This window comes from Argiope bruennichi, chromosome 9 (genome assembly GCF_947563725.1).
Source record: "Argiope bruennichi chromosome 9, qqArgBrue1.1, whole genome shotgun sequence".
Classification (NCBI taxonomy): Eukaryota; Metazoa; Arthropoda; class Arachnida; order Araneae; family Araneidae; genus Argiope; species Argiope bruennichi.
Window position 1 is genome coordinate 56,942,059 of NC_079159.1, and position 25,297 is coordinate 56,967,355.

The following is a 25,297-nucleotide window of genomic DNA, read 5'->3' on the forward strand; positions in this document are numbered from 1 at the left end:
TTGTCCTATTTTTCGTATTTTGTGTCCTATTTGTTCGTACTTGCACCACATCTTCAAAACAAGTCATTTTTTAACACGACCTACAAGGAAAGTATATTGCGATTTTTTGTTAAATACATGAAATGATATTATCTGACATTTTATGTTGTCTTAATGACAAATTTCAATTTGTATATTAGGATCTTAATGGATCTATTGACAGACATGATGGTTTTATGATCGTAAGCTTTGTATCTGTTGTGTATATGAAACTACTGTTTACTATATTTGTCTTTCATCAAATGTGCTAATAGTAGTATGGCATGGAGAGTGCTGTGTCACTGCATTTTGTTTCCATTATATGAAAAAAGCAGTCATTTAACTTCAAAACAGATCTCTGTTTTAATAGCATTAACCAATTTTATTTAAATACGTTTGCAAAATTGGGTATTAACTATTGTTATTTAAGGGTTTGTCTCTGTTTTTGTCTTTTATTGGCAATGGACGACAGGTCTGAATTTACAGTTTCACTGTTTGTATGAGAACCTTACATCTTCAGACCATAATTAAATTGAATTTAAATGATATTTATCTTTTTAATTAGTCGCCGTTGGCGACCAGCTGGTTCACTGGGAATATTGGTTATATTTAATTCCAGTTAAATTGTTTAGATATGATTTCAGATAAAGAGGCGCTGACTTAATTAAAGAGAAGAAAGAATCAAAAGAAACTGTTTTTTTTTAAAGAGAATGTAAAAAGATAAATGGGTAATTTTGATATAACTTTGCCTGTTATTTTATTATTATGAAACAAAATTTTAAAAATGCAATTTATTGCACCACTAACAAATCGCTTATAAAAATATAGTAGTGGTCAAAATTATGGGAGCCTCTGGGGAAAAGTGCATTTCAAAGATTCGATTGCTCATAACAGCAGTATTATTTGCAATAATATCTTAAAAGTTATGTAGCATTTTACAGTTAATTGAACTAAGAATTTATTACGTTCAATTATCCTTATTTTTTTCAAATTTATAGTTAAATAATCAGAAGCACACCTTGCTTAAGTTCAAAAGACATAGCTTTTCTTCATTTATAATGTAGCAAATTAGCAAAAGGTTTTAGAAAGCTTATAAAGTGGCATCTTGTTACCTATAGGATTTGACAATATTTTGAAACTGGATATTTTTTCATACGTTATTGTGATTGTTCTCAAGTTGGTTACTTTCTCCCCCTCCCCCGAAACATATAAAATAAAAAAAGGCACAAAAAGTTGTCTGAACTCTCAAACAATGGTGTAAAAATTTACTATTGCATAGATAAAGATTTAATTATAATGAAATTAGATAGAAAATTGATTTTGTCTAAGTGGATTGTCTATGCTGATTAGTGGATTTCTAAGTAATGGTGGTAAATTTTTGAAGAATTACTAGGAAACTCAGTCATTATAAAATCAGTTGGTTAAATCAGAAAAAGATGCATAGCATCAAGTGATGATAGATTAAATAGAAGACTGTGTCTGCCATATAAGAAATCATTTAGGGAGTATACAAGTGAAATGGCACTACACAGTGTGATGTTGAAGGCGAGGTGACTGTAGAAATCTGATCTAAATACAAGAATTTCACGACAAACGTTTTGTAAATCCGAAAAAAAGAAAAAAAAAATGATTGAAAAGATTAACCTGAGATAAATCCCACGTTAACTGGACAGTGTAATTTGAAACAACAAGATCAATATGTCACTCTTTTGTATCGATGGCATAAAATAATGGAGAAGAATAGAAAAAGATTTTCATCCTGATTTTATTACACCTATTTTTAAATATCCAGTTAGTGTTATGATCTGAAGTTGTATAACTACAAAAGGTGTAGGCAGAATAAGTGACAATGTAAATGCACAAAAATATACAAATGAAATGCTTTCCGCATGTGATATTTTACCCATAAAGATTCAGCTGTATGTCATGTTGCAACTATATGTAAAAATTGGCGTCAAAACAATCATATTTCACTATCGGAACGGCTTGGGAATAGTGTAGACTTTAACTTAAACGAAAATCCTTGGAGTCGACTAAAGAAACTCGGCAATAAAACGAAATTAAATGAAGGTATAGTTCAATCATGATATCATGTTATAACAGCTGAAGAATTAAAAGCATTGGAAAATCCTATGGGACGACGTTGCAAGGTCGAAATTGAAGTGAGAATTTTTTATAAGTCATCATTTCTATGCTTTACTGCTTTATTATCCAATACAAATATCTATTAGAAAAATTATTTTATTAATCCTTGGCTAAACTATCTTGAAAATAATGTATAACTTTCCAGTATTTTAGATACTAAAATTGCTGTTATAAATCATCAAATCTCAAAAATGTGTTTTCCAAAAAAGTTTCCAAAATTTTTGTCATTATTGTAGCTCTCGTATTGCTTCAAAATAGGAAGAAAATGTAATGAAAAATTAAACTAAATTAAATTAAATCAAACTGACTAGGAATTCATTTTATGATTTTCAAGTGCACTGATATTTTACGATTTTCGTAATCACGAATTCCTTCTCTAATAAATATATGTCGCAATTTATTGATCTTTTTTTCATTTAGTAGGTGTACAGATGTTGAAGATTGACAGTTTTTAGCCAAAAATTTAAAGTTAAAAAGTGTTTACCTTTCTTCTGTTTTGGGACGCACATTTGGAAAAACACAGAGAATTTTAAAAAGGTTTTCTCTAAGTGTTGACCTACTGCTCATAAAGTATGATGGCAAATGTAGGGGAAGATGAGGTGGAAAGTCAGAGATTGACCGCCTGTTGCTTAGGGCCAACCGCCTAGAAGAGGATGCCAGTTCGGAGAATTTGTCAGTAATATGGATGGATTATGTTTAGGACAGCAGTTGACTACAACAAATCCTGTCGATACTGTCCAGTTCAGTGCTGTACACAAGAAGAAGTATGTGTACATGACAAACATCGTGATGTGAACATGGCATGGTAAGTCTGAGAATTAAATCAAGACGGAACGCTAATACAATAGATCGAATTAATTTAATATCATTGTGGTGTTAATAATTTGCAATTCAACAAGAATAAGTGTTACCTGGGATTACTATTTATTTTCCTCCTGCCATCAAGCTTTGTTTTGAATGATGAAATAAACTTATTACAATTTGCTCGTTCCACAAGATTAGCACTCGGTGTATTAATACTCTCCTTGTTCTCCTGCATATTGCGCTTTTGTCCGTGGTGAATTTATATTGCTAAAGTTTTTCCTCCGAATTTTCGTAAGTGCCATTTTCTTAGATTTCATGCGTGGATGCGTTTGTGTAAAATTTTATTTTAATTGACTACAAATTAAAATGTTATTCGTTTATCATGTGTGCTTCCTTTTTTCCATTACATACGTCTATTCTCAATGAAACTTTTTTTCATTGTATTACCTAGTTGTTTCGCAAAAGTAACTGTAGCCATATAAAAAAATATCGATTCAAAAATGTTATTTTTAATGTAAGACATTAGATAGTTTCTGCTTAATAATTTCTTAACAAAATTCTTATTACATTTTCTAATGTATTTTTGATTTTATTTCTTCGAATCAGGCATTGTTTCGTTCGGAGAATCAACAATGTGGCTTCTTTTACACTTCACTTGTTCTCAATTCCATTCTACGCCCCCTCCCCTTTTCATCTTTTCTATTTAAGTTTGAATTTGTGAGGGTTACGAGTAGGACGTTCAAAAATGTTTGTATTAAATCTGCGATTTACGGAAGACTGAAAATTTCGAAACTTAGTATTATAATATTATGTATCGTATGGATGCGGTGATTATAGTATGGATATTCTTTATAGTTTTGCATAATTACATGCATTTATTTAGTTGTAATGAACTTCTTTTGAAAAATTTTTTCGGGAATTGCGCAATATTGAATATTATTGCGTTTTTTATTTTACTTTATTATTTTTTTTTTATTTTTTTTAATATAGTCAATGCATGTTCAAAGGATAAACACAAAATAACTGTTTTGGAATTCATAGTTTAATTTTCGGGGGGGGGGGGAGATTTACTACAGTGTGCAGTTGGATGGCATGAAATTACCTTTGCCATAATGACTTTATGTCATTTAAATTGACTCTATTGAACTAAAACAGCAATCGATATTTTCATACTTATTCCAAAGAAACAAATACATATTTGCAAATTCATATAATTATCTGAACATTATGAATAAAAGATCTGTACTTGTTTCTGATTTATGATTTAATTTTGATTAAAATCGTAACATGATTTAATTGCCGATTGTCGTAATGGATATTTCTCATTTTTAATCTTCCGACAGAAAAAGATTCGAATTAAGAAAGAATCGATTATTAAGATTCGAATTTATTGTAAGGGAGGACTTCTTCTGGGAGAATACACGATTACGGAGATATATCTGCATAATTACGAGCGTTCTCGCTTTTTCTACTGGTATGGTGTAGGGGTAAATTATATCAACTCAGTGGGGCGTAGTGACTTAGTAATCTTTGGCGGGGCAAATTATAAGATCCCCCGTTTAGTAAAATGGTCTGTTTAGTTCACATTTTTATATTTTTTAGTTTAATCAATTTTTAAATTATTTATTTTAGGTTAATTTTTATTTTAATAACTTTATGAAAATATATCTGTTTTTATTTATTTATTTATTAAGACTTATAAAAGCATAAAATACACATTTTTATGCTCTATATTAAATAAGCTATCTCTCATTGTTTATAAATATCGTAATAACTAAATAAGCATAATGTTACCCATAGGAATTTTAAGAATTATACTTCAAAAAAGTTAATATCTTAGAAGAATTTCTATCTTTTGTACGAATTTTTTATTTGGTAAATAGTAATAATATTAAATCGATCTATCTATCGCCTAACCGGAAATTCGTCATTACTTCCACTCTAATGGTGGGACGTACTTCGCACGGGAAGTATTGGGCCTAGGCCGTTAATAGCTATATGACTCCACTTTAAGTTTTCGTTAATTATTGTGATGAAGGTCATTCAGTTCACTCTAGATATTTGGGTTGGGCTGGAGTTATCCTCTTATCGTTATTGCAAGGGAAAGAATGGGATATGCGAATGAGACGGAGGGAAGACACTGCGCACTGACTCCATAGGAACCATCAGCTAATGCTCGCTTGAAATATATAAATCAAGATTTAGCATAGGCATATGATTCGATCAAACTGTTGCCAACACATACGAGTATGGCGTGTATGTCTAAATATTAAAAAAAGTTAATATTTAGTTGAACGACATGTACACTGCACTAAGTTTTTTTGTTTTTTTTAAATCTTGGAAAAGTTTTTTATGAATGGTTTTATAAAGTTACATCTTTGATTTGTGACTTTGTGTGTATACATAGACTCTTATATTATGTGTTTCTTCTTACTCTCTATACGTAAATACGAAATCTTTACTTGCAAATTTTTGAAATGTTTTAACCGGTTTACAATTGCAGTTTGGCAAATTCGAGTTTTTAAATTGCATAAGAAATGCGATTTTAATACATGGTATAGTGTTGCGTTAAATCCTTTGTTCTATTGCATCGTTTGTAAATTAACATTTGTTTTATGTTCGTTTGTATAAGCAGTTAATTTTTGTTACTATGAGTAAAATTAGCATAACAAATATGTAAATTAATTAAATGAAGAAAGATGATCATCAAAACTTCATTATATTTTCTTCTTTTATAAAGAAAAGTTTGAAATTGATAGTGGTAGAAGGGAAAAAAAATCATGTAAAAGGGTTGTGTGTTTTTTTAAAAATAAATGCTAAAAAACAGAAGAAAACAACATTTCTGATACGGTATTTTAATTCGGTATTAATGATATCATTTAAACTAGCTGCGGATCTTTTAAATGTTATCTAGTAGTGAGAGAAGAAAGAGAAAAGGACCTGTTAACCGTCGTATGAGGCAAGTACTCTCATTTATAAATGATATGATTAGCTAATTTAGACTGTCCCTGTGGGCTTTATGGTTTACAATTGGTCACGTGATTAATAATTGAATTCTTGTTGTGACTACTCATTCTAAATGGCTGGCAGTTAACTCATCAGATAAACGTTCTGTTCCATTTCCATTCTATATGTTTAAATTTTTGAAATCAATTCATGTGAATTATTCAATTTCAATTATTTTATGCTTTTACTGATCTATGTTTTATTTTCAGTGTGAAACTTGATTTCTCACACATATTGATGATATCGTTTTAAAAATATATAAAAACCTTGGATTTATCAAGTGTAAAATGAAAGTTTTTACTGAGAAAGCTTTAAAAATTTTATATCAGTATTTTCCGTTTTGATTTTAAATATGTGCTATAAAAATAAAATAATTTTATAACTAATACAAACTGAAATTTTTTAGTTTAGAAAACGAACAATTTTTGCTCTAAATGTATGTCAGCAACTTATCTGCGTAATATTTTTGATATTCCTGTTTTGGAATTCCTAAGATATCATTCTTGTTCGATATATATTTTTGATATAAAGTCATCAATCATATGATTGTTTGCGTTGACATTAAACTTAACTGCATTTATGTGACGACTAAAACTTTCATAAACAAGCGTCTCTGTTTGAAAATGTATTTGTTGATACGTTAACACTTCCTTTAAAATTTTATATCGTTTTCTGAAGATTTTGAAATTTTTAGCATGTCCTTTAATGGCTGTCAGATTATTAACATAATATACGTGTTGTATCATGCAGCACTTTAGTTGAAAATTCTGTAAAACGCATTTTCTTGAAATAAATATCTTTTTAAATAAATGAAATACTTGTGAAAATAAATTTTCCATCATCGATTTGTTTTTAAAAGTGGCAGTATCTTGTTAACAAATTATCAAACTAGATGGGGCAGTCTTTATTTTCGATTTATTGTCTCAGATGTGAATTAAATGCTCCAAATATTCTGTTTTTCGCTGGGAGATATCTTACTAATATTTAAAAAGCTTAATTAGATTTAATTTTTTATAAATGCAGTTTTTGAAAAATTCTGCTTCAATTTTTAAAAAAGATAATTTTAATATGCCAGGTACGGATAAATCACCCTAAAGAAAAAAAATATATATATATTTAAACTTTTTTATTTCTTTCCGCATTATTTAAACTTATTCATAATTATTTTCTTGTTTCATAATTGTTTTATTTAGTAAAATTATAATTTATTTTTATTTATGTATACTCTCTTTCCCTTTTATGAAGTTTTTATTATGAATGAAAAATAACATCTCACCTTAGCATTTTCATCTGTTAGTAGATTTGCAGACTGCGTATTTGAAAGCTTTGAATTGGTGTATATAAACCACATTAATAAATGTAAAACAAAGAATTCCTCAATCATAATTGAATAGGATTTTTTTTTTTTTTTTTTGGTTTGGGAAAAGGTTTCTATTGCAAAAAGGAAATCTCTAGTTTCTATTGCAAAATTTCTAGGAAAAAGTTTCTTCGTTAAATAAAATATACTTTCTATGCTATTTTAGTACATTGTGCTCTTATTTGTCTGCGTTAGTATATCTGTTTAGAAATACAAAAGAGGAAGTGATTAAACGATCCAAATATTTTTATACAATAATGGACATTTTTTGATTAAAAAAAAAACTGACACACAACATCAGCTTATTCTTTAAATTGTTTATTTTGCTTATTTTGAAATGGAATTAAGGCTATGGATAAACTTTCAATCTCGACACATTATGTAGTGTGATTATTGTCATTTAAAAAGAAAAAGGAAATTAATTTTAAGAATTAAGAGGCGTGAACTAATTACCCTTGAAAATACAGTTTAAAACGCATCAATGAAGATTAATGAAAGGTTTTACTGTATAATGGTGACATTCTATAATTGACTAATTTCCCTCATCTTGAAAATGTGCTTATAATATTGAGCCGCTACTCAATAAACTAAATTATAGATGATCGGCTGATTATTTATAATGATTTCACGAGAATTTTTTTTTTTTTTTACACGTACCGCTAGAACAAAGAAGTAACTACATTTGTTCTTATTACTTTCTTATAAGACTTTTGAGTTTATTTAAAAGTAGAAAAGCTTTGATCATCATGTGAAGAGTTTTATGAAAACATATCATATTTGATGCTAACAATATAATTCTGGGAATAACTTTGCAGATCATTATAGAATGAAATATTTATTGATGGACATGAGCGTGAGCACAATACTAGTTTTAGTGTTTTTGATTTGAAATGTGCTGCAGGAGTTATTCTAGATCTCAAAGTAAAATATTAAAGCTTTTTTTTTTTTTTTGCACAATACTTTGTTCCGTGAAAATAAATTAAAGCAATACTCCTTTCATCCCTGTTGATTTTTTGTTTGTTTGTTTGTTGCATTATTCATATAAAATGCAGAGTTTTAATTTAAGGCATGCTAAAGTCAAATGTATAACAAAAAGAATTTTTTTTTTAATTTTGTGATGATATAGAAGGTTTTTTTGCTTTGAATATGTAATCCCTATATTTTGAATAAACAAAATCAAAGTCTAAACTCTCCAGTTTTCATTTTTTTAAAATTGATGGCATCAAAAGATGAGGGGGGGGGACTGAAAGAAATATTACTAGATAGGAACTTCTACTGTCTGTTGCAGACAATGCTAATTTCGAAATCTATTTATACAGTAATGGAGCTGTAAAGAAAAGGTTTTTATTGCTGAAGTTACATGACAACTTTATTCGCTTCTGTTAAGATTTTTTTTTTCTCCATGAAATCTAAATTTTGCTGAATTTATATTTCACCATGAACTCGGTTACCCATGACAGATAAATTACCCTGGTGATAAATGAACGTTCTTTATTTTAAAAAAAGATGGCATAACTAATATATTTAATAATTAAAGCTTAACTATTCTTCAATTTTAAAATAACTACTTTTAAAATATTCCCATAATATATCTTAAACAAATTACAATTTAGCTTTTAAATTTAAGTTTTCATTTAGTTCTATTTTTAGAGTGTAAAAGATGACCACTGCTCATAAACTTTTCAATTTTAGGGCATTATTTTATGAATGGCGATTATAGTAGCATAATGTATTAATTTTACATGTTTATCGAAACTGACAGCATAATGTATTAATGTATGTGTAACAGCATAATGTATTAATTTTACATGTTTATCGAAACTTTATTATGACTCTCAAATTTAATTTAAAAAGCTGTACTAATCACTTACTCCATTTTAATCTAGAATATCGTTCTGTAGAGGGACGAAACTTTATAACTTCACTATGAGGCAGATAAAATATTAGACGAGTTTCAGGAACAGTTATTTAATTATTTTCTAAGTTTCACATTTCACAACACAAAACAAACACGAACACGAAAATACTCGGGGTCATTATTAGAATACAATCTAATAATGACCCCGAAGAAGGATCATGGGAAATATACCTTGATATTAATAAGGTAACGCCATCTGTTGTATCAGAAAAGAAGGTAGTAGAGTTATGTAACCGCTACATTCCTACATTTTTTTAATTTAGTTTTCTCCTTTAAGGAATTGATTTTAATAAATAGCATTTTGTATCCATAATATTTAATTTAATCCGATCAAATGCCATCTACGGACCATTTTACTTTAATACAGAGTGGTAGATGTTTCTGTATCTTTGTGGGTGGTCCAATAAAAAAAATAATTTGGGGATGTCTTATTTTGATCTCATTTTCAGTTTCTTCATTCATCTAGCATCGCCCTCAAAAACTATAAAAAAGAAAGTTGCTCGGAAAATTATTTTTTAATAGCGATAATTTTCAATTCAGAAAGTAAACAAAAAAGATTTTATGGTTTGCTGTGTGACATTCTTTTTTGCCTAAATTGAACTAAAAAAAAAAGGAATCTGTAGATTGTTCGAACCATATGAAATTGCTAGTATTTGCAAAGACATATTCAAAGGATTTGTTAATTTCGATTGTTTTGCTATTATCCCTATAATGTTGAAATGAGTGTAAGAGCAATTTTTGTTTGTTTGTTTGTTTCATCTCTCTTTATAAATTCGTAATTTCACTTGTTTAAATCATTCTTTATCTACCGCTCCATCTACTACAGAATTTAGAGAATAATATGAAATTATTAAGCATTACTTCAATAAATCATGGAATATTAGAGATATTGGAATATTCTTATATTACAATCTGATCTCTGTTCATGAACTTAATTCATTTTTAAAGATTATTCGCTAGCTGAATTTCTCATAATTCACAAATATTTCCCTTATAAAAATTTATATAAAATGATTTCATCTATTTCTGGTACCTAAATGGTTGTTTTTGTAAACTTTTAAACTGTATTCAGCTCAAGTGTTAGCTGTGAAATTCAGGGAAAGTACCACAAAAAATGCATACAAAACACTTAAAAAGCATTAGCGCAGATAAATTATAGATGAAAACCATTTATTTTTAAAGAGCTTTCATGAAAGAGAATTGACAACGTGAGTGAAAAATGATGGGAAAATGAAATGCTATTAATTGAAAGGTAATTATTTTTTATTAGTCTCTTGTCACCATTTTCCTCTTCTGTCAGATATTCGATTAGCTTATTTTTTTATATTTATTACAAGTGCCCAGAAAATTGTCTATGACGCCATTAGATCTCTAGCTTTCCAATATTATTTTCTAATGTAATGCAATTTCCTAACTGACACGCGGAAGAATGTATATTAATGCTTCTTAAGTTTCGCTTTTATTCTATTAGCATTCTTACATGCGAGCGCGCACGCACACGTATATATATTAAAGGGAAACAAACAATTGGTTGTTCTTGAAAAATTCTACATTTTATCATAATCTTAGTCATTTCCATACTGATATGTTATCAAAGTTTTTTTCTACCTGCATTTTTATATTTCCAAGCACAGCACATCATTTGTATTTTCTGTTTGTAAACTGAAATTTGATTATATTTCTATGTAGCATTTATGTATCTTTTATTTATTGAACTGAAAAATTCACTTCCTATTGTTTTTTCTCCTTTCGCGTTATTTAAATAGGTTTAGAAGCGAATAACTTTGTTTTGTATTTTAAAGCACATTATGACGTAAAATACGAAATATTCACAAACGTGAGTGTACTGAATGAATGCTTCTTCCTCTCTCAGACGTCATAAAACCAACAGTATTTCTCAAACACTTTTTTCGATCAGCTGTCTTACAACAGCCTTTTCATTCTTTTATTGTGTGATTGTTTCCTGAACACATCATCTATAAAGTAAGATTTTATCGGTAATCCAGCTGTTTACTCCACCACATGAGTTTTAATGGCTTGTTCTGGTAACACCAGCTGCATTGTATCGTCGTATAATTCACAAAGATATTTAATTTTTAATATCATAAAATATTATTTTAAAGTGTACCATATTAAGATGCAATTAATTTAATAAGAAATGAATGTCTGAAATCGTCACTCACTATAGTAAATACGGATCTCCATGTGGCGTTAGCTATTCATTTCTTATTTTTCAAATTTAAGTCCCGTGAATAAATCTTCTCCAGGTAACTTTCGAATTTTATAAATCTTTAATCTTTATTTCATATTAACATGCTCGGTTGGCTATGCAAGACGGTTTGTTAAGGGAAAGCCTCATGTTTGGGTGAATTCTAAACTATCCGAGTATTTTAGTGACATAGCTGCTGGAAAATACCCATTTCTATCTATAAATTATATTTGCATTTGTTATTTTGTTTTCTTTACTACGTTTTGACCATATATTTATCCGATTTTTATCGGGTAAGAAAAATTCATTAAATGACAAATGTAATAAAGCGAGGTTCTCAGCTTGAAAAATGATGAAGTGTCCAACATATAGTCTGCATACAGTACACTCCCGAATATCCGGTTCGCGACTATCCGGCCTAGTTTTCTTTTAACGTAATTAAATGAGGAAGGCAAGGCGTTGCATTGGCAACATTGCTAAGGCATTAGTAGCGGGCGTCTGCTATGATGCACGTGTCGTGTGCAAAATACAAGCTGTGACTGGAAAAGAGCAGCGTTCTGCTCGTTGTTCATTGTTTCGTTAGTGTGTAACAGACTTCAGTTGATTCCTGATTATAACTGCAAAGTATGTACAGTATTCGTAAATTGTTCCTGGGGCATGTTTAATATGTTTTTAAGTGTACCACAGTGAAGATTACGGAATTTATGTTAAAATGTTAACACTTCATATCCTTTAACTTACTTTTTCTGCAATGAATTCTTGAAATATGCAATGCTGTATATAATCATATATAAACTATCTGTGCAAATCCTATTTTAACTCGTCACGTTATCGGCAGCTGCTTCTATGAATCACCCGGCCATTGCCGCAGTCACCTTCTACGTGGCTCGAGATAATGACAGGGCTTAGTACTTTATAAGAATTGTGAAAATACGTATTATAACTGAGTTTTGGTATAAAAAACTTTGTTTTGGTATTGGTGAGCAAACAAATGAGTTTGCAGAACTCTGGTCTATCCGGCTTTTTTGTTATCCGGTCTGCCCTTTCGCCACAATAGGCCGGATACTCGGGAGTGTACTGTAGTATAAAATCACGTCGGTATAAGTCGCTAATGCTAAATTACCATCATATGTGATCTGGAAAACGTAATAAATGCTATAAAGTCTGGTACGACGAAGGCATATAATTGCACTGATTTGGAAAACGGGGTAAATGCCAAAACCGATCTAAAATTGGTTTTTCGCTACTGTAAAAAAAGTTGCATTTTAGCTCTTATTACTTTTTATAATTTAAATCTTCAGTTCATTTTCAGCTAAATATTAGAGAAGCGATTAATGATATAATGTATATTGATAGCAATTGAGTAGTTTGACCGATTGCAGTTTTGGGATCGCAGTTTTATGAGAAAAATGCTTAACTAAATGTTCGCTAATTACTTGTCCTTCACAGAATTATTGCGAATATTATGTAATTAGCTTTTAAATACTATAAATAAGCATTTGCTACTCCAATATTTTAATGCTATCGATTTCTCAAAATATAGGTTATGTGCCTTTGAACGGCATTGCAAGAAAGTAATTGACTTCTACGAATAGACCGCATTACCGATAATCCCCACATCGCTATATGTGCTGTAGTATTACTGAGGATTAATTTAGTCCATAATAATTATTTTCTTGTTCTAAACTAACACTTTGAGTCGATCAATTTTATACCTGCGGTAATTTATTTTTATGTTGCTTTGCTTCTTTCGATGCGATTTTTGCATGATTAAAATTTAAAATTAGTTCTTTCTGCGAAAACCCATGTAAAAGTAGGATTTATTTACCCTGGGCACCTCGAAATGAGGATGAGATGCTTCCGGCATGGTGGTTGGATCTCGCCACCCTGGAGGGTACACTAATAGGTGGGGGATCTGGCTCCTCCCATCGATGACGGGACGTACTTCCTTCGGGGAGGGTTGTATCTTGGCCGGTGACGGCCCTTAGGACTCAACCAGAGTTCCCGCCAATTGCTGTTGCGGCGGTCCGGTCATTCAGTTTTATGATTTAAATCCGTGTGCCTTAGGGCGGGTCGGAGAGTTAGATGGTTGACTTACCCTATAAAAATGAATCTGATCTCCGGAAAATATCAAAGATTGCCTTGCATTGCGTCAGCGTACAATAATTACGGATTAGTTGTAACGTTTAACATGAATTTAGCATCTTTACTGAATCTATTGTTGATTCTTGGCGAGTTTTTTTGGCGATTAATCCTTGGCATTCGGTTATAGTCTGTGATTTTCTGTAGGTGGTTCAAGGTTACATTTTCTACCGCGTTACTGGTACCAGACAACCAATAACGAGGTAGAAAATGTGACCTTGAACCGCCTACAGAAAATACACAGACTAATAATAGTATTCAAAAATCGAAATTTTGTTTTAGACACCTGTTTCCGAAACGATTGAAGTAAAACGTTGACAAACTACACTTGTAGTCAAAAAATCCCATACTAGATTTGATATATTTAAGTCAATGCGTTTTTAATTTATTGTGTTTACAAGTTTTTGAAAGTACAGGCTGACTGACGATCAACCTCTTAGTGGATTTCACTGAAAATTTGATAGGTGTCTACACTATTGATGTCAAATCTGTATGATGAAATTTGACTATCTAGCTTTCTTCGTTATGTAGTTACTGTGTTAACTTATATTCGACCGGCTGACTTCCTCTGAACGTATATTTTCAAAATTTCAATAGAAATCTACAAATTTGATGTAAAAACCGTATACCAGATTTCATCTTGAATTACCTTTGTCACAGACAGACAGATAAACATTTTCCAAAAAAGTGTTTTTTCAAACTCAGGAAGGTTTATAAAACGTGGAGATTCGTCAAAATCTCGTGTTCGGAATTTTTGACGGTTATAAATAAATGACGGTTCTTTATTAAATATATGAGAAAGTAAAAAGTGCGAATGTATTCATTAAGGAAATAATGGGGTAAGTAGATTAAAGCAACTGCTTTCCGACAAAGCGAAGTTTATTAATCAATTAAAAAAAGGCAGTATTGATAATTCTCCATTATGACCACGTTGATTTATTATTATTTATCGGTTTGATGATGCTGACGGACAAGGAAGTGCATATGCATAAGTTTAAATAAATAAGTTAAAAAAAGTCATGGTGGTGATCATATCCTACAACTGTCCCAGATGTCAAATCCATCTGATTGATAATCGGAATCATTACCAAGGGAAAAATCAAGTAGTTGATCGAGCCAGTATGAAAAATACTAAATATCTAATATAGAAATTGAACTCAAAATTTTGCTGCTGTCCAAACTGATAACTCTAATAAGACCCGCACAATAGGAGAATTGTTATTATTCAGTAATTTTGATTTAATGCTATAGATAGATTACGCGAAAACATTTATTGATAGATAGAATTCAGATAGCTATAATTTTCATGCGAAAATTATAGCTATCTGAATAAAAATTAACAGTTCTATCCCACTACTAATAGATGCATTGAGTTACTTCCTTCCGGGTAGAAACTTATGCAACGAGCTAGATTAATTTTTCGGTCATTATAGCAACTAGAATTGTCTTGATATTTGGATATCCTTGATTTTGATTTACGAGCTTCGCAGGTTAGAAAATTTATAATTTTGTCCTCTACTGGCCATATTTAATTTCACCTGTCTTCATGCAAATTTCATTTTGCCATCTGGCTGTTGATTCACCTTCTTTTATGACACAATGGAATTTTATTACCGACAAAGGTAACGCGAAAGCATTTATTTTACTCTCCCTGCATTAATTCTAGAGATGCATAATTGGCCAAAATTCTTTAAATTTGTGGATGGCGTAATGACATGACAAAATATTGATTCACCTTTAAAGAAAATTATCGTGCATAATAACAAAAAATTTTTAATTGGTCTCTATAGAACATCTTACTTTTAGTTTTATAGTGAATGTCATTATATGAAATCTTTTATGTGTTTGTGGACTGCAATAAAATGATTTTAAACTCTACTGAATGACGCCACTTCAGATTTATTTACAACCAAAAATGAAACCAGAAATGCCAAAATGTTCCGAATGTTTATATAGTTAGAACAATCTATTCATAAAGAACAAAGCACAGCATTCAAAGTATTAAATTTAATCATTTAAAATTGGCAATTCGCTTTGGGTTAACAATTGAGCCAAGAATGTTTACATAGTTAGAACAATCTATTCGTAAAGAACAAAGCACAGTATTTAAGTATTAAATTTAATCATTTAAAATTGGCAATTCTCTTTGGGTTAACAATTGAGCCAAGAATGTTTACATAGTTAGAACAATCTATTCGTAAAGAACAAAGCACAGTATTAAAGTTATTAAAGTTTACCATTTAAGATTGGCAATTCATTTTGGGTTAACAAGTAAGCCAAGATTCTTCACCAGACCCTTTTAAACCTCAACATGATATACGCGGTACCCACAATACTCCCGAAGAAATCTAAAACCTTCGCTATTGTACAAAATATTTGAAATTCAAATTTTGTGACCTCGGAAATAACTTAATTGTATTTTCTTAAATTTTAAAAGTTGGCCCATTAATATTAGCACGCAGAAATAGTTTAAACTTTATAGTGAAGGGAAAAAAAGATTTCAAATCATCAACTAAGTTTTATTGTTTTGCAAATAAATATTTCATCTAACAGAGTCATCCAGTTCTAAACCTTGTTTGCTTTAAAACAAAAGTTTTGAAATTTTTTGTGTGCAAAAATATTTTTGAATTCCCAAGAATTCATATGTATAAAGTGTATCTTAATTAAATAACAAATCATCTACAGGCAGAACTATTGTTTAGAAAGTTGTGAAATTTTGTGTAGAATATAATGAAGGAATTATTTGAGCGAATAATTAAAAAAAAAAGTTCACAATTTTCCTGCGATTTACCGCGATAAATTTTTTTTAATGAATTAAGCATTTGTTGCTGTTTTTTTTTTTTAATTTCACATCGTTTTATCCATAAGTTATTCTAAATGATCTCATAAAATTACGTATTCTCTAAAGTGGACCATAAACTTTTGTTAAAAGGCTTAAAAACCCAGTTGGTTACACCTTCAACTACAACTGCCATTGAACACACTCTAGCTCGCTGCTCTGTACTGAAACTTACAAAAGAAAATTACTTTGTGAGAATTTTTAACAAAGAAAACATAAGAAAGTTAGCATAAGAAAAACAAAACATTCAAGCTGCGAAATACCTTTTGGTGCAGGCATTTGAGTTCCCTTAAGATATTTATCTTCAAATGCGCGAGCAAAGAAGCACAAGGTCTCTTAACGGGATGTCGTTCGATAATTGCACTCGATAAAAAAAACTTGCCCGACAATTGATTTTCGAACAAAAGGTTTAAAATAAATGATGAAAAAGAAAGAAAAACGCAAATTTTGTCCATGTCAAGGAGCAATTTTTATAAAATCGAGAAATTTTTGCGGATTTTTTTAAAATTTGCATGCAATTGCTAATCAAGATGTCATTTATCATATCGATTTTTGCTAAATTGTTTTACCAAGTTAGTGATTCCGCTGTAATTGCTCTAAGAAAATACCGGACTTTGAAGGGGGTGCAAAAAATTTCATTAATTGTTAAAATTCATGGATTGACGGTAGTTAATATTACCCAATTTATAACAGGTTCATCTGATATTATTTCTGAAAGACGAAGAAAATATGTTTTCACTGAAGAAATAGAGAAATTCTTAAATCAGGTGAAGAGGACTAAGTTACCAACGCATTAGTTAGTATCAGTATCCAACGTGTACCAAAAGAATGGGAGATTCCGCTTTCAACTGCCCAGAAGATGATCGAAGTATCGTTCGGTATTGTCAGTAGAAACTTCAACTTTTGCAGAGATGGTTTTCACATAATTGCGAGACTTGACACCGGTTCTCGCTTCAGTTTCTTCCTCGATTTGAGGTTCAATCAAAATATCTTGGAAATCCTCTGCACAGATGACGCATTCTTTCATCTGGACTTTTCAGCGAATATTCGCAAATGCCGAATTTATGAACCAGAAAACTCGCATTCAATTTTACATTTATTGCATCATTTATTCACAACCTTTATTTTTTCGAGGAATTTTGTGCTGCAAATCTAGCTACATACTCAATCACCTGGCAGCTATATACATTATTGTTATAGAACAAAATTGTTTCATATCTATATGTACATCAGTGCCTTTCAGTATAACTTTTATGCAAGATGTAGCTTCTCTACTCATTAGCTTTGGTGTTAAGGACGTCCTTAAAAAAATCACTTCACAGAAAAACATGCCATCAGGCGTCGCCGATCCTTCGACTGCAATCCATGTGACTTTTAGAACTTTTGAAATAACTGATAAATTATAAAAATCCAAAAAGCTTACTTGATCTTAAAAATAGTATTTCATGTTACGTTTTGTAGTATTTCCAAGAACATCTTACAGCCAACTGTGGAACATACTATTGTACGATTGCAAGTTCTAAAATGATGGCTGTCTTGTTGAATATGTTTCATTGTAATAAAATTTATAAACTATCTTAAATGTATGCTAAATATATAATTCATTAAAAACGCCTTCTGGTGGTGAAATTTTGAACTTTTTTTTCTTATTATATGCTTAAAGAAATTCTCATTCCTTTGTTATGTTCTACACAATTCATAACTTTCTGGAGAATAGTTTCACCTGTTGATAACTTTAAAATACAAACATTCAATTATGGACATTCGTCAAATGAAAAAATAGGTATAGGCCGATGAGATGTATCCGAATGGTAGAAAGACGATTGATGATTGCGACGACTTAATAGTAGTTAAGACTATCTCTAATCTTGCAAATATGTTTCACGTAATTCTGTATGTAATTGAATTTGTATTTTTCATGCACAGTTTGGTCGAAAAAATCAATTAACGGAATTTAATTGTTAAATCTCAAAAATTTCCAATTTTTTTAAAGTAATATATATTGTTCTCCAGTCTTTTCTGAAGAATTTTAAAACAATCCGCTTTGAAAAATTCCCATAATTATGAAAGTAATGAGGGAAAATGTATCAGCTGTTCAATGTAAACATTGAACCTGGAGGAGAATTAAGCAAAGAGAAAGAAGGGCAAAGGAAAACACTATTCAACAAAGGAGAGTCAGGAGAAGAGCAAAGTTGCTTTCTGAAATAAAATAAAAATTCTAAAAGGGATGGCTCATCATATGGACCAGGAGGATTTTAACTGTTCGGTAAGTTAATATCTTAAATATTTTAAGCCAAAAATTATTTTAATAATAGCATAATTTGTAAAAGAGTGCTTTATTATTGTAACCTGCTTTTCTCACTTTAAATATATCTTCCAGTTTCTTTCCATTACTACAGATTTTTATGTGAGAAATTTCGATTTGTTGTTTGAGAAATTTTTGCACAATATGTACTACATCATTATATTTAAACTGAACTCCTTTCAAACAGTTAGAATTTAAAATATTTTAATTTATAGTAAAAAATAACTTTAATACTGTTTATCTCAAGATGTTTTTTTGGTTTTACTTACACAATATTTTAAAAACTACTAAATACTTTTACATGGAAATTTTACTGAATATATATTATGCTATGTGTCATAAATTAAACCTCAATTTCTTATATATTTTCTTTTGAAAAAAAAATTCTGGGTTTTTGAAAAGTTGAAATTGTAATTCATTTTGACGCTTTGTTTTAAATTAGTATATAAAATAGAAAATAAATTTAAATATAAATAAACTGACTATTTAGATTACTTAGATACCCAAAATATTGTGTTTAGACAAGTATTTTATCAATAATTCTGCGAAAAAGGAGACTAATTAACTTTTTCACTAAAAATTTTGCCCATATATATTTTTCTCTCAAATAAATAGATACTAGTTTAGGGTTTGAAAATATGTGGATAGATATTTTTCTAGGGGAAAGTGTGAATTGTTTTAAAGATATTAGACATCAAACTAGAAAATTTTCTTCAGATTTAAGAATTGTATGCCCCTTTAATTGAAATAGAAAGTTTTTTTCCCATTAAGTTGGATCTCGGATTTTCATATTTAGGGAAAGAGGAAAAGATTTCTTTTTTCAATTTCATGATGATCGCAAAAAATATATAAAAAGAAAATTCGGCGATATATAATTTAACATTTATAAAGTATGTCCATGTTCGGGAATAAATGACATTTTGTCGAAAAAGATTGAAGATAACTTGAATTGATGGCCAAACTGACTTGAGTGCAATTTCTGCGATTTTTCATTCAAAACTTATTTTAGATAAATTTGAAAACAATTTTTTTTTTAAGTTGAAATCCTGAAATGAAATCCATAATAGTAACTGTTAATCTATATCATCTTCCAAATGAATGAGCTGATTCATTCTCTTCTGTATATTTATGGCATACAATCCAAACGAATTCGATTGAAAGAAAATGTTTAGCCATTCGTTCGTATGATGAACGGAGAAAGTGGATAGATAGTACGAAGAACTTTGGCATTGTAGTTCTGGGGGCTCTTTAAGGTCGAAAAACTGAATGAATAATGTCTCGTTATTTGCCTTGTAGAAATATTTGATAGCCGAAAGAATAATTATCGCTTTGTAAGTGAAAGTTATTTTTTTTAAATTGCTATTTGACTTTGGTTGACCACATGGCTTGCCAGAGATATCGGTTATATTTAATTTCAGCTAAATCGCTTAGATAAAACTTCATATGCATAATTTCATCAAATTGTTAGACATTAAAGCAGTGCTTTTTTAATACTCTTACATATGTTCTATTCAATGTGTTTATGAACTTTTCTAATGGGGCCATGATATCATAGTGCTATTATATTCCTTGAAAGATCACTGAAAATAAAAATCGAGTATTTCCTTTTGAAAAAAGCAAGTGCCAAACTTTATTGAGCAATGATGATGGGAAAAAAAAAAAAAAAAAAAAAAAAGATGAGATCTTTAAACAAGTGTTTAGTTGTGCAGACTAGAGAATGCTTTTTGATTCTCTTCGTGAGATATTTTTTAGATTCTTTGGAGTCGTATTCCGCAATTTTACAATTGATAGGAAGCGATTAATCTCTTCCAAGTATTTCTAAACAAATCCAATTAAGAATGAGGGACTTGTAAATGGAAGAGCAATTCATTACGAGTGGAAGAATTACCATTAATAGCAAGATGAATCTGGTTGTTCATTTTCTCTGCGTAGCATATCTGATGAACAGGATGAAATATTGAAACTCAGTGTGATCCAGGAAATTGATGGTATAGTTCTTCGAAAATAAAGTTTGGAATGTTTGTTATGATGAAATTCTTGGGTGGAAAGGAGTTCAAGCAATTTGTTGATGAACTCATTTAATTGTATGGAGATGTGAAATTTCAGATATCACACATAGAAAAACGTGTATTTCCCAAATGTGATTGATAAAATTTTGTTGAATGCTCAAAATGTCGTTTACTGGATTGACCCTCTATATAATGAAACCCGTGGGAAATTTTATCTTTTCTGATATGATTGAAAACATTATTTTCGTAGACGTTAATATTTGTAAATTTAAATCATTCCAATTTTATATTCTAGATTTTTTGCAAGAGGTGTAGTACAAATATGCAAAATAATTATAGAGTTAAAAAAAAACTTACATTTTTGAGGTTTTTAATTGATTTTAATCGAGCTGTCAAAGTGCTCCCTCCCGCCCTCTAGCTTCTCCTCTTTCTTTCTTTCTTTTTTTTTTTTTTTTGACTATACCATTTTTTAAACATGTAAATATTTATTTAAATTGTCATGTTTCTATAGAATGTAAAACTAGCCATCGAGTCTGATGATTTGGAAGTACTTTTATACTATGCTCGTTAACAAAGCAGTTGAAAGAAAAGAAAAATGTGGTAAAAATATTCCAGTTAAAGGTAACTTTCACATTTATAAAAACGTATGAGTGAAGGATTTGATACAATAAAATTGGTATAGATTTAATTTCAGCTATAAAAAGCATTGTGACAAAAAAATTTAAAAAAAAAAATTATGAATTTTAGGAAGAATTAAGAATCAGTAAAAAGAAAATGTTCACTTTTTTTAGGATGGTGCGAAAATAATTTCTTTGATTTTTATGTCTGTAGTTATTGGCGAAAAATTAAGCAAAAACATCGAAGTTTGATTTTTTGTTAATTATCGTAAGAATCGAGTAATTTTGAAAGTTGCAAATAACGCAATTGGCATAGAAATACATCCTAGAATGCGTATAAAAATTTCATGTAGCTAGGAACTGTGACTTGTGACAGACAGACAAATGTTTGCTTTATATTAAAATTTATTTCTTTCAAATCTGATAGTCTGTGATGTGTTTATCTCGTTTCAAGATGATGTATGTGTATCTTACTTTATAATATATGTAATTAAAAATATTAATGCGTAAATAATTATTAATTTATGTAAAAAATACGTTAATTTATATTTTTAATGTTTATTCTAATAAATACTTAGCAAATTGCTTTTCATCCTTTCCCTTTGAATGTGAAACATCCTTCAGTTGTGAGGAACTGACCATTAATCGCTTGACTAACTTCCTGATTGTATAATGCTTTAAGGATATCCGGTCTTTTTGTCCGCCCGTGTTTTTTAATTTGTTTATCACCCTCCTTGAAAAATGAAATGAATTTATCCCCCCCCCCTCTCTCTTTTTTCTTTCCATATTTCGATCTGCTCGTTAGCTTTGATTGTCGGGAAGATTTTTCGAACGCTTATAATTACAATGGTTCAGCTTTGTTTAACTGAATTTTAAATATCATTTAGAAAAATAAATAACTAGATAAAATGCAAATTTTTTTAATGTGTTTTCCAATTTATCTTCATCTCTAAAATGGCAGTTTCTGAATTAGTGGGTTTATTGCAATATTAAAAAGATGAGTTGTCATTCGCATGCATCATGTACCAATTTATAAATAACTGATGATCTTTGAAATCAATAGTGCAATAATCGATTTTAATAATCTGTTAAATATTATAATTATGGAATGAAAGATGTAATAACGAAGGAAAGTTGCAAAAATCAAGTGTAATGTTTTTTTCCAAAATTTATCTCCTTAAATGGAAATTAATTTGACAAAAATAGTTTTTAAAAAACACATTTTTATTAGCACAATCAAATATTCTTTTATTTTTAAGTATTTTCCACCTTTTGTATTTATTTTTCCTTGTTATAAATTTATATGTTTTTTATTATATTATCTTGAAATCAATTCTTTTCTGAAATTCAATACTCCACTCGGGAGGAACTAAAATTTATTTTAATGAAACGAATAACCTTTAATTAGATATTTCATTGTCATCGAGAATAAGCAAATGTACCAAGTCTGAAATTTTTTGGCACACCAGGAAGTGGGTGAAAATTCAATGACATCTTCATAAACATAAAAAATCAAGTTGAATAAAAGTGCATAAAGACATTGTTCAGAAAAATCATTACCAGACTTTGCATCATAATTAATATTTGTTTGTCAATTCATATTTGACATTTTTCTGGGGAAAAGCATAATTGTGTATAATGAAATTTAAAAGGAATTTAGTTTTATCCTTTTAGATAGAGATTTATTCAATATTTCCTTTTAAAAGTATGACCTTATCACACTAGCGATAGAAATGGTAAGCAACTCTGTAGCCAATTTTTTTCTATAATTTGACCTTAGAAAAATCTGCATCCGAAATTATACACTGATCGTTTTGAAAATACTGTCTCATTAAGCCAATGGAAGTCGTCTTCCCGAAACCTTCTCGTATGCTCTCTACGAAATGTTTATTATTAACTACATGCTGTTAACTTATTATCATGCATGTAAGAGCCTATTACCGTGCGATCTTTGATATTTTTAGCGATTAATCGCTGGAATACGGTTAATACAAAAGCACAAATGTGCGATTTGAAACTTTTTCTCCAACCAATTAAAATCAAAATTTGATATAGAACTGTAATTACTAGATGACATTCTAAATTTCATTGATTTAAATAATTGCGTCTATCTGTTATTATGTTTACATGCATGAGAAAGTATAGACCGACAGACGACCAACTGTTTGACCGATTTTCTTCAAAGTTTAATAAGAAACTACATCTTAGATGTTAAATCTGTGTATCAAGATTTTATTTATTTAGCTCTCTATGTTGTGTAGCGATTGAGTTCACTTGAAATCGAACAACCATACTATCTCTTAATGAATTTCGCTCAAAATTTGTTAGAAATCTACAAATTCGGTCTAAAGCATATATACCAAATTTGATCCGCCCGGCTCGGAGTGTTTTTGAGTTACCTTGTCCACAAACAGACGGACATAATGCCAAAAATGTATTTTTCGAACTCAGAGATATCTGAAACGTGGCAGTTAGTTAAAATTTCGAGTTCGAGTTTTCGACAATTGTAATACTTTCTCTGTATTTCGTATATGAGAAATAAAAAATGCAAATTCATATAAAACCAGTCGAATCTTACTAGTTGCTATCTGTTATATGAAATATTGGACGCATCACTTTTATGGTATTTGTAAAAACTGTATGAGCTTATATTATTACTTAATATTTTAATTAATGACGGATTATTTTATCTTATATTGTATAAATTGCTTTTATTTAAAAAGTTTTTATTCTCTAATTATTTCGAAAAATGATTAATATACCAGTTGTTTTACTGAAGAAAGGAAAGCTTGTTTCATTTTAACATCTTGAAAGAATAATTATTTGCCATCTGAAATTTTGAAACAAACCTTAGAAAAATTTTCCTGACGAAACCAAGATTATAAAGCGACCGGCGAAAGATAGATCATTATGGTCAAATGACATGTGATCATCAGTAATTAATAAAATAGTTTGTTCTGTTCATTGGAAATACTTTCTTTTTGTTTGTTTGACACATAAATTTAAGTACCTTACATTTGTTTGATTCCATATTGCCTGTCTTGTCATAATTCGTAAATATTTGTTGACTACTGAATTGTTCTACTATATAATCCTGATATTTAAACTAATAAAACTCGAGAAATATTTTAGTGAACACCAGTACCTTTCTTTAAACAGTAAGTTCTATTTGATCACCATTTATTTGTTATTTTTTTAAAAATCACTGAGAACTTTTTGCATTTAAATACGCTGCAAATTGAATAAATAATTAAAACTACATGCATTGCACACACTTCGTTGTTGAAAGACGTTACCTTCTACTTAGGATAGATGAATTTCAAGTAAGCAGTTCCGCCATTCTGAAGAAAGAATAAAATTTTTATTACTAAATAAAAGAAAAGGATCTTACCTAAAATGAAACCTCTTACTCGAAATCCCCCCCCCACCCGCGCTCTTATTTCTGAAGCTCCAGACAAGTTCCAGCCTTCATTTAGGTCGCGACAGGCCTATAGCAGTCCATTCACCCCGCTTGAATGAAAATTGACAGTTTTGACTCTTCTGGCATGTGATATTTGATTAAGCGAGATGGATATTCTTTTCTTAATGGAATCTTAACACTTCTTTCAATTACCTACCATAGTACAAATATGGGAATAGATATTGAGAAAAAAGCCTGACAATGATCCCTTATATCAACAGGATATGGAATTGAAAGGTTCTACATCCTTGCAGCTTGTAATGTTATTCAAAAGGGTTTATTAACATAGAACTACAGTTAAAAGAAACTTGAACATTATAAAAAAATAAAAAGAACGAATAATTTCATAGACAAATTTTATGTCCAACGTTTGGAATAAAAAATACTGATTAATAATTAAATGCAAGAGAATTTATAACTTACTATATTTTATTCGCACTTTCATTTCACAGCAAGAGAGCAATATCT

General features: G+C 29.8%; 1 protein-coding gene across 2 annotated transcripts in view; it reads left to right on the top strand.

Annotated features, from left to right (window-relative positions):
* The window catches only part of LOC129984662 (calcium-transporting ATPase type 2C member 1-like), a 104,882-nt gene that overhangs the window by 29,328 nt on the left and 50,257 nt on the right, over positions 1–25,297 (top strand). Inside the window, exon 1 of one of the 2 annotated variants that reach the window (XM_056094588.1) lies at positions 18,613–18,704. The exons of the other annotated variant lie outside the window; for it this stretch is intronic. Coding sequence (XP_055950563.1) covers positions 18,666–18,704 — 39 coding nt within the window. The 5' untranslated portion in view covers positions 18,613–18,665. Of the gene's footprint in view, positions 1–18,612; positions 18,705–25,297 lie in introns of those variants that run through there. 2 annotated transcript variants of the gene reach the window in all.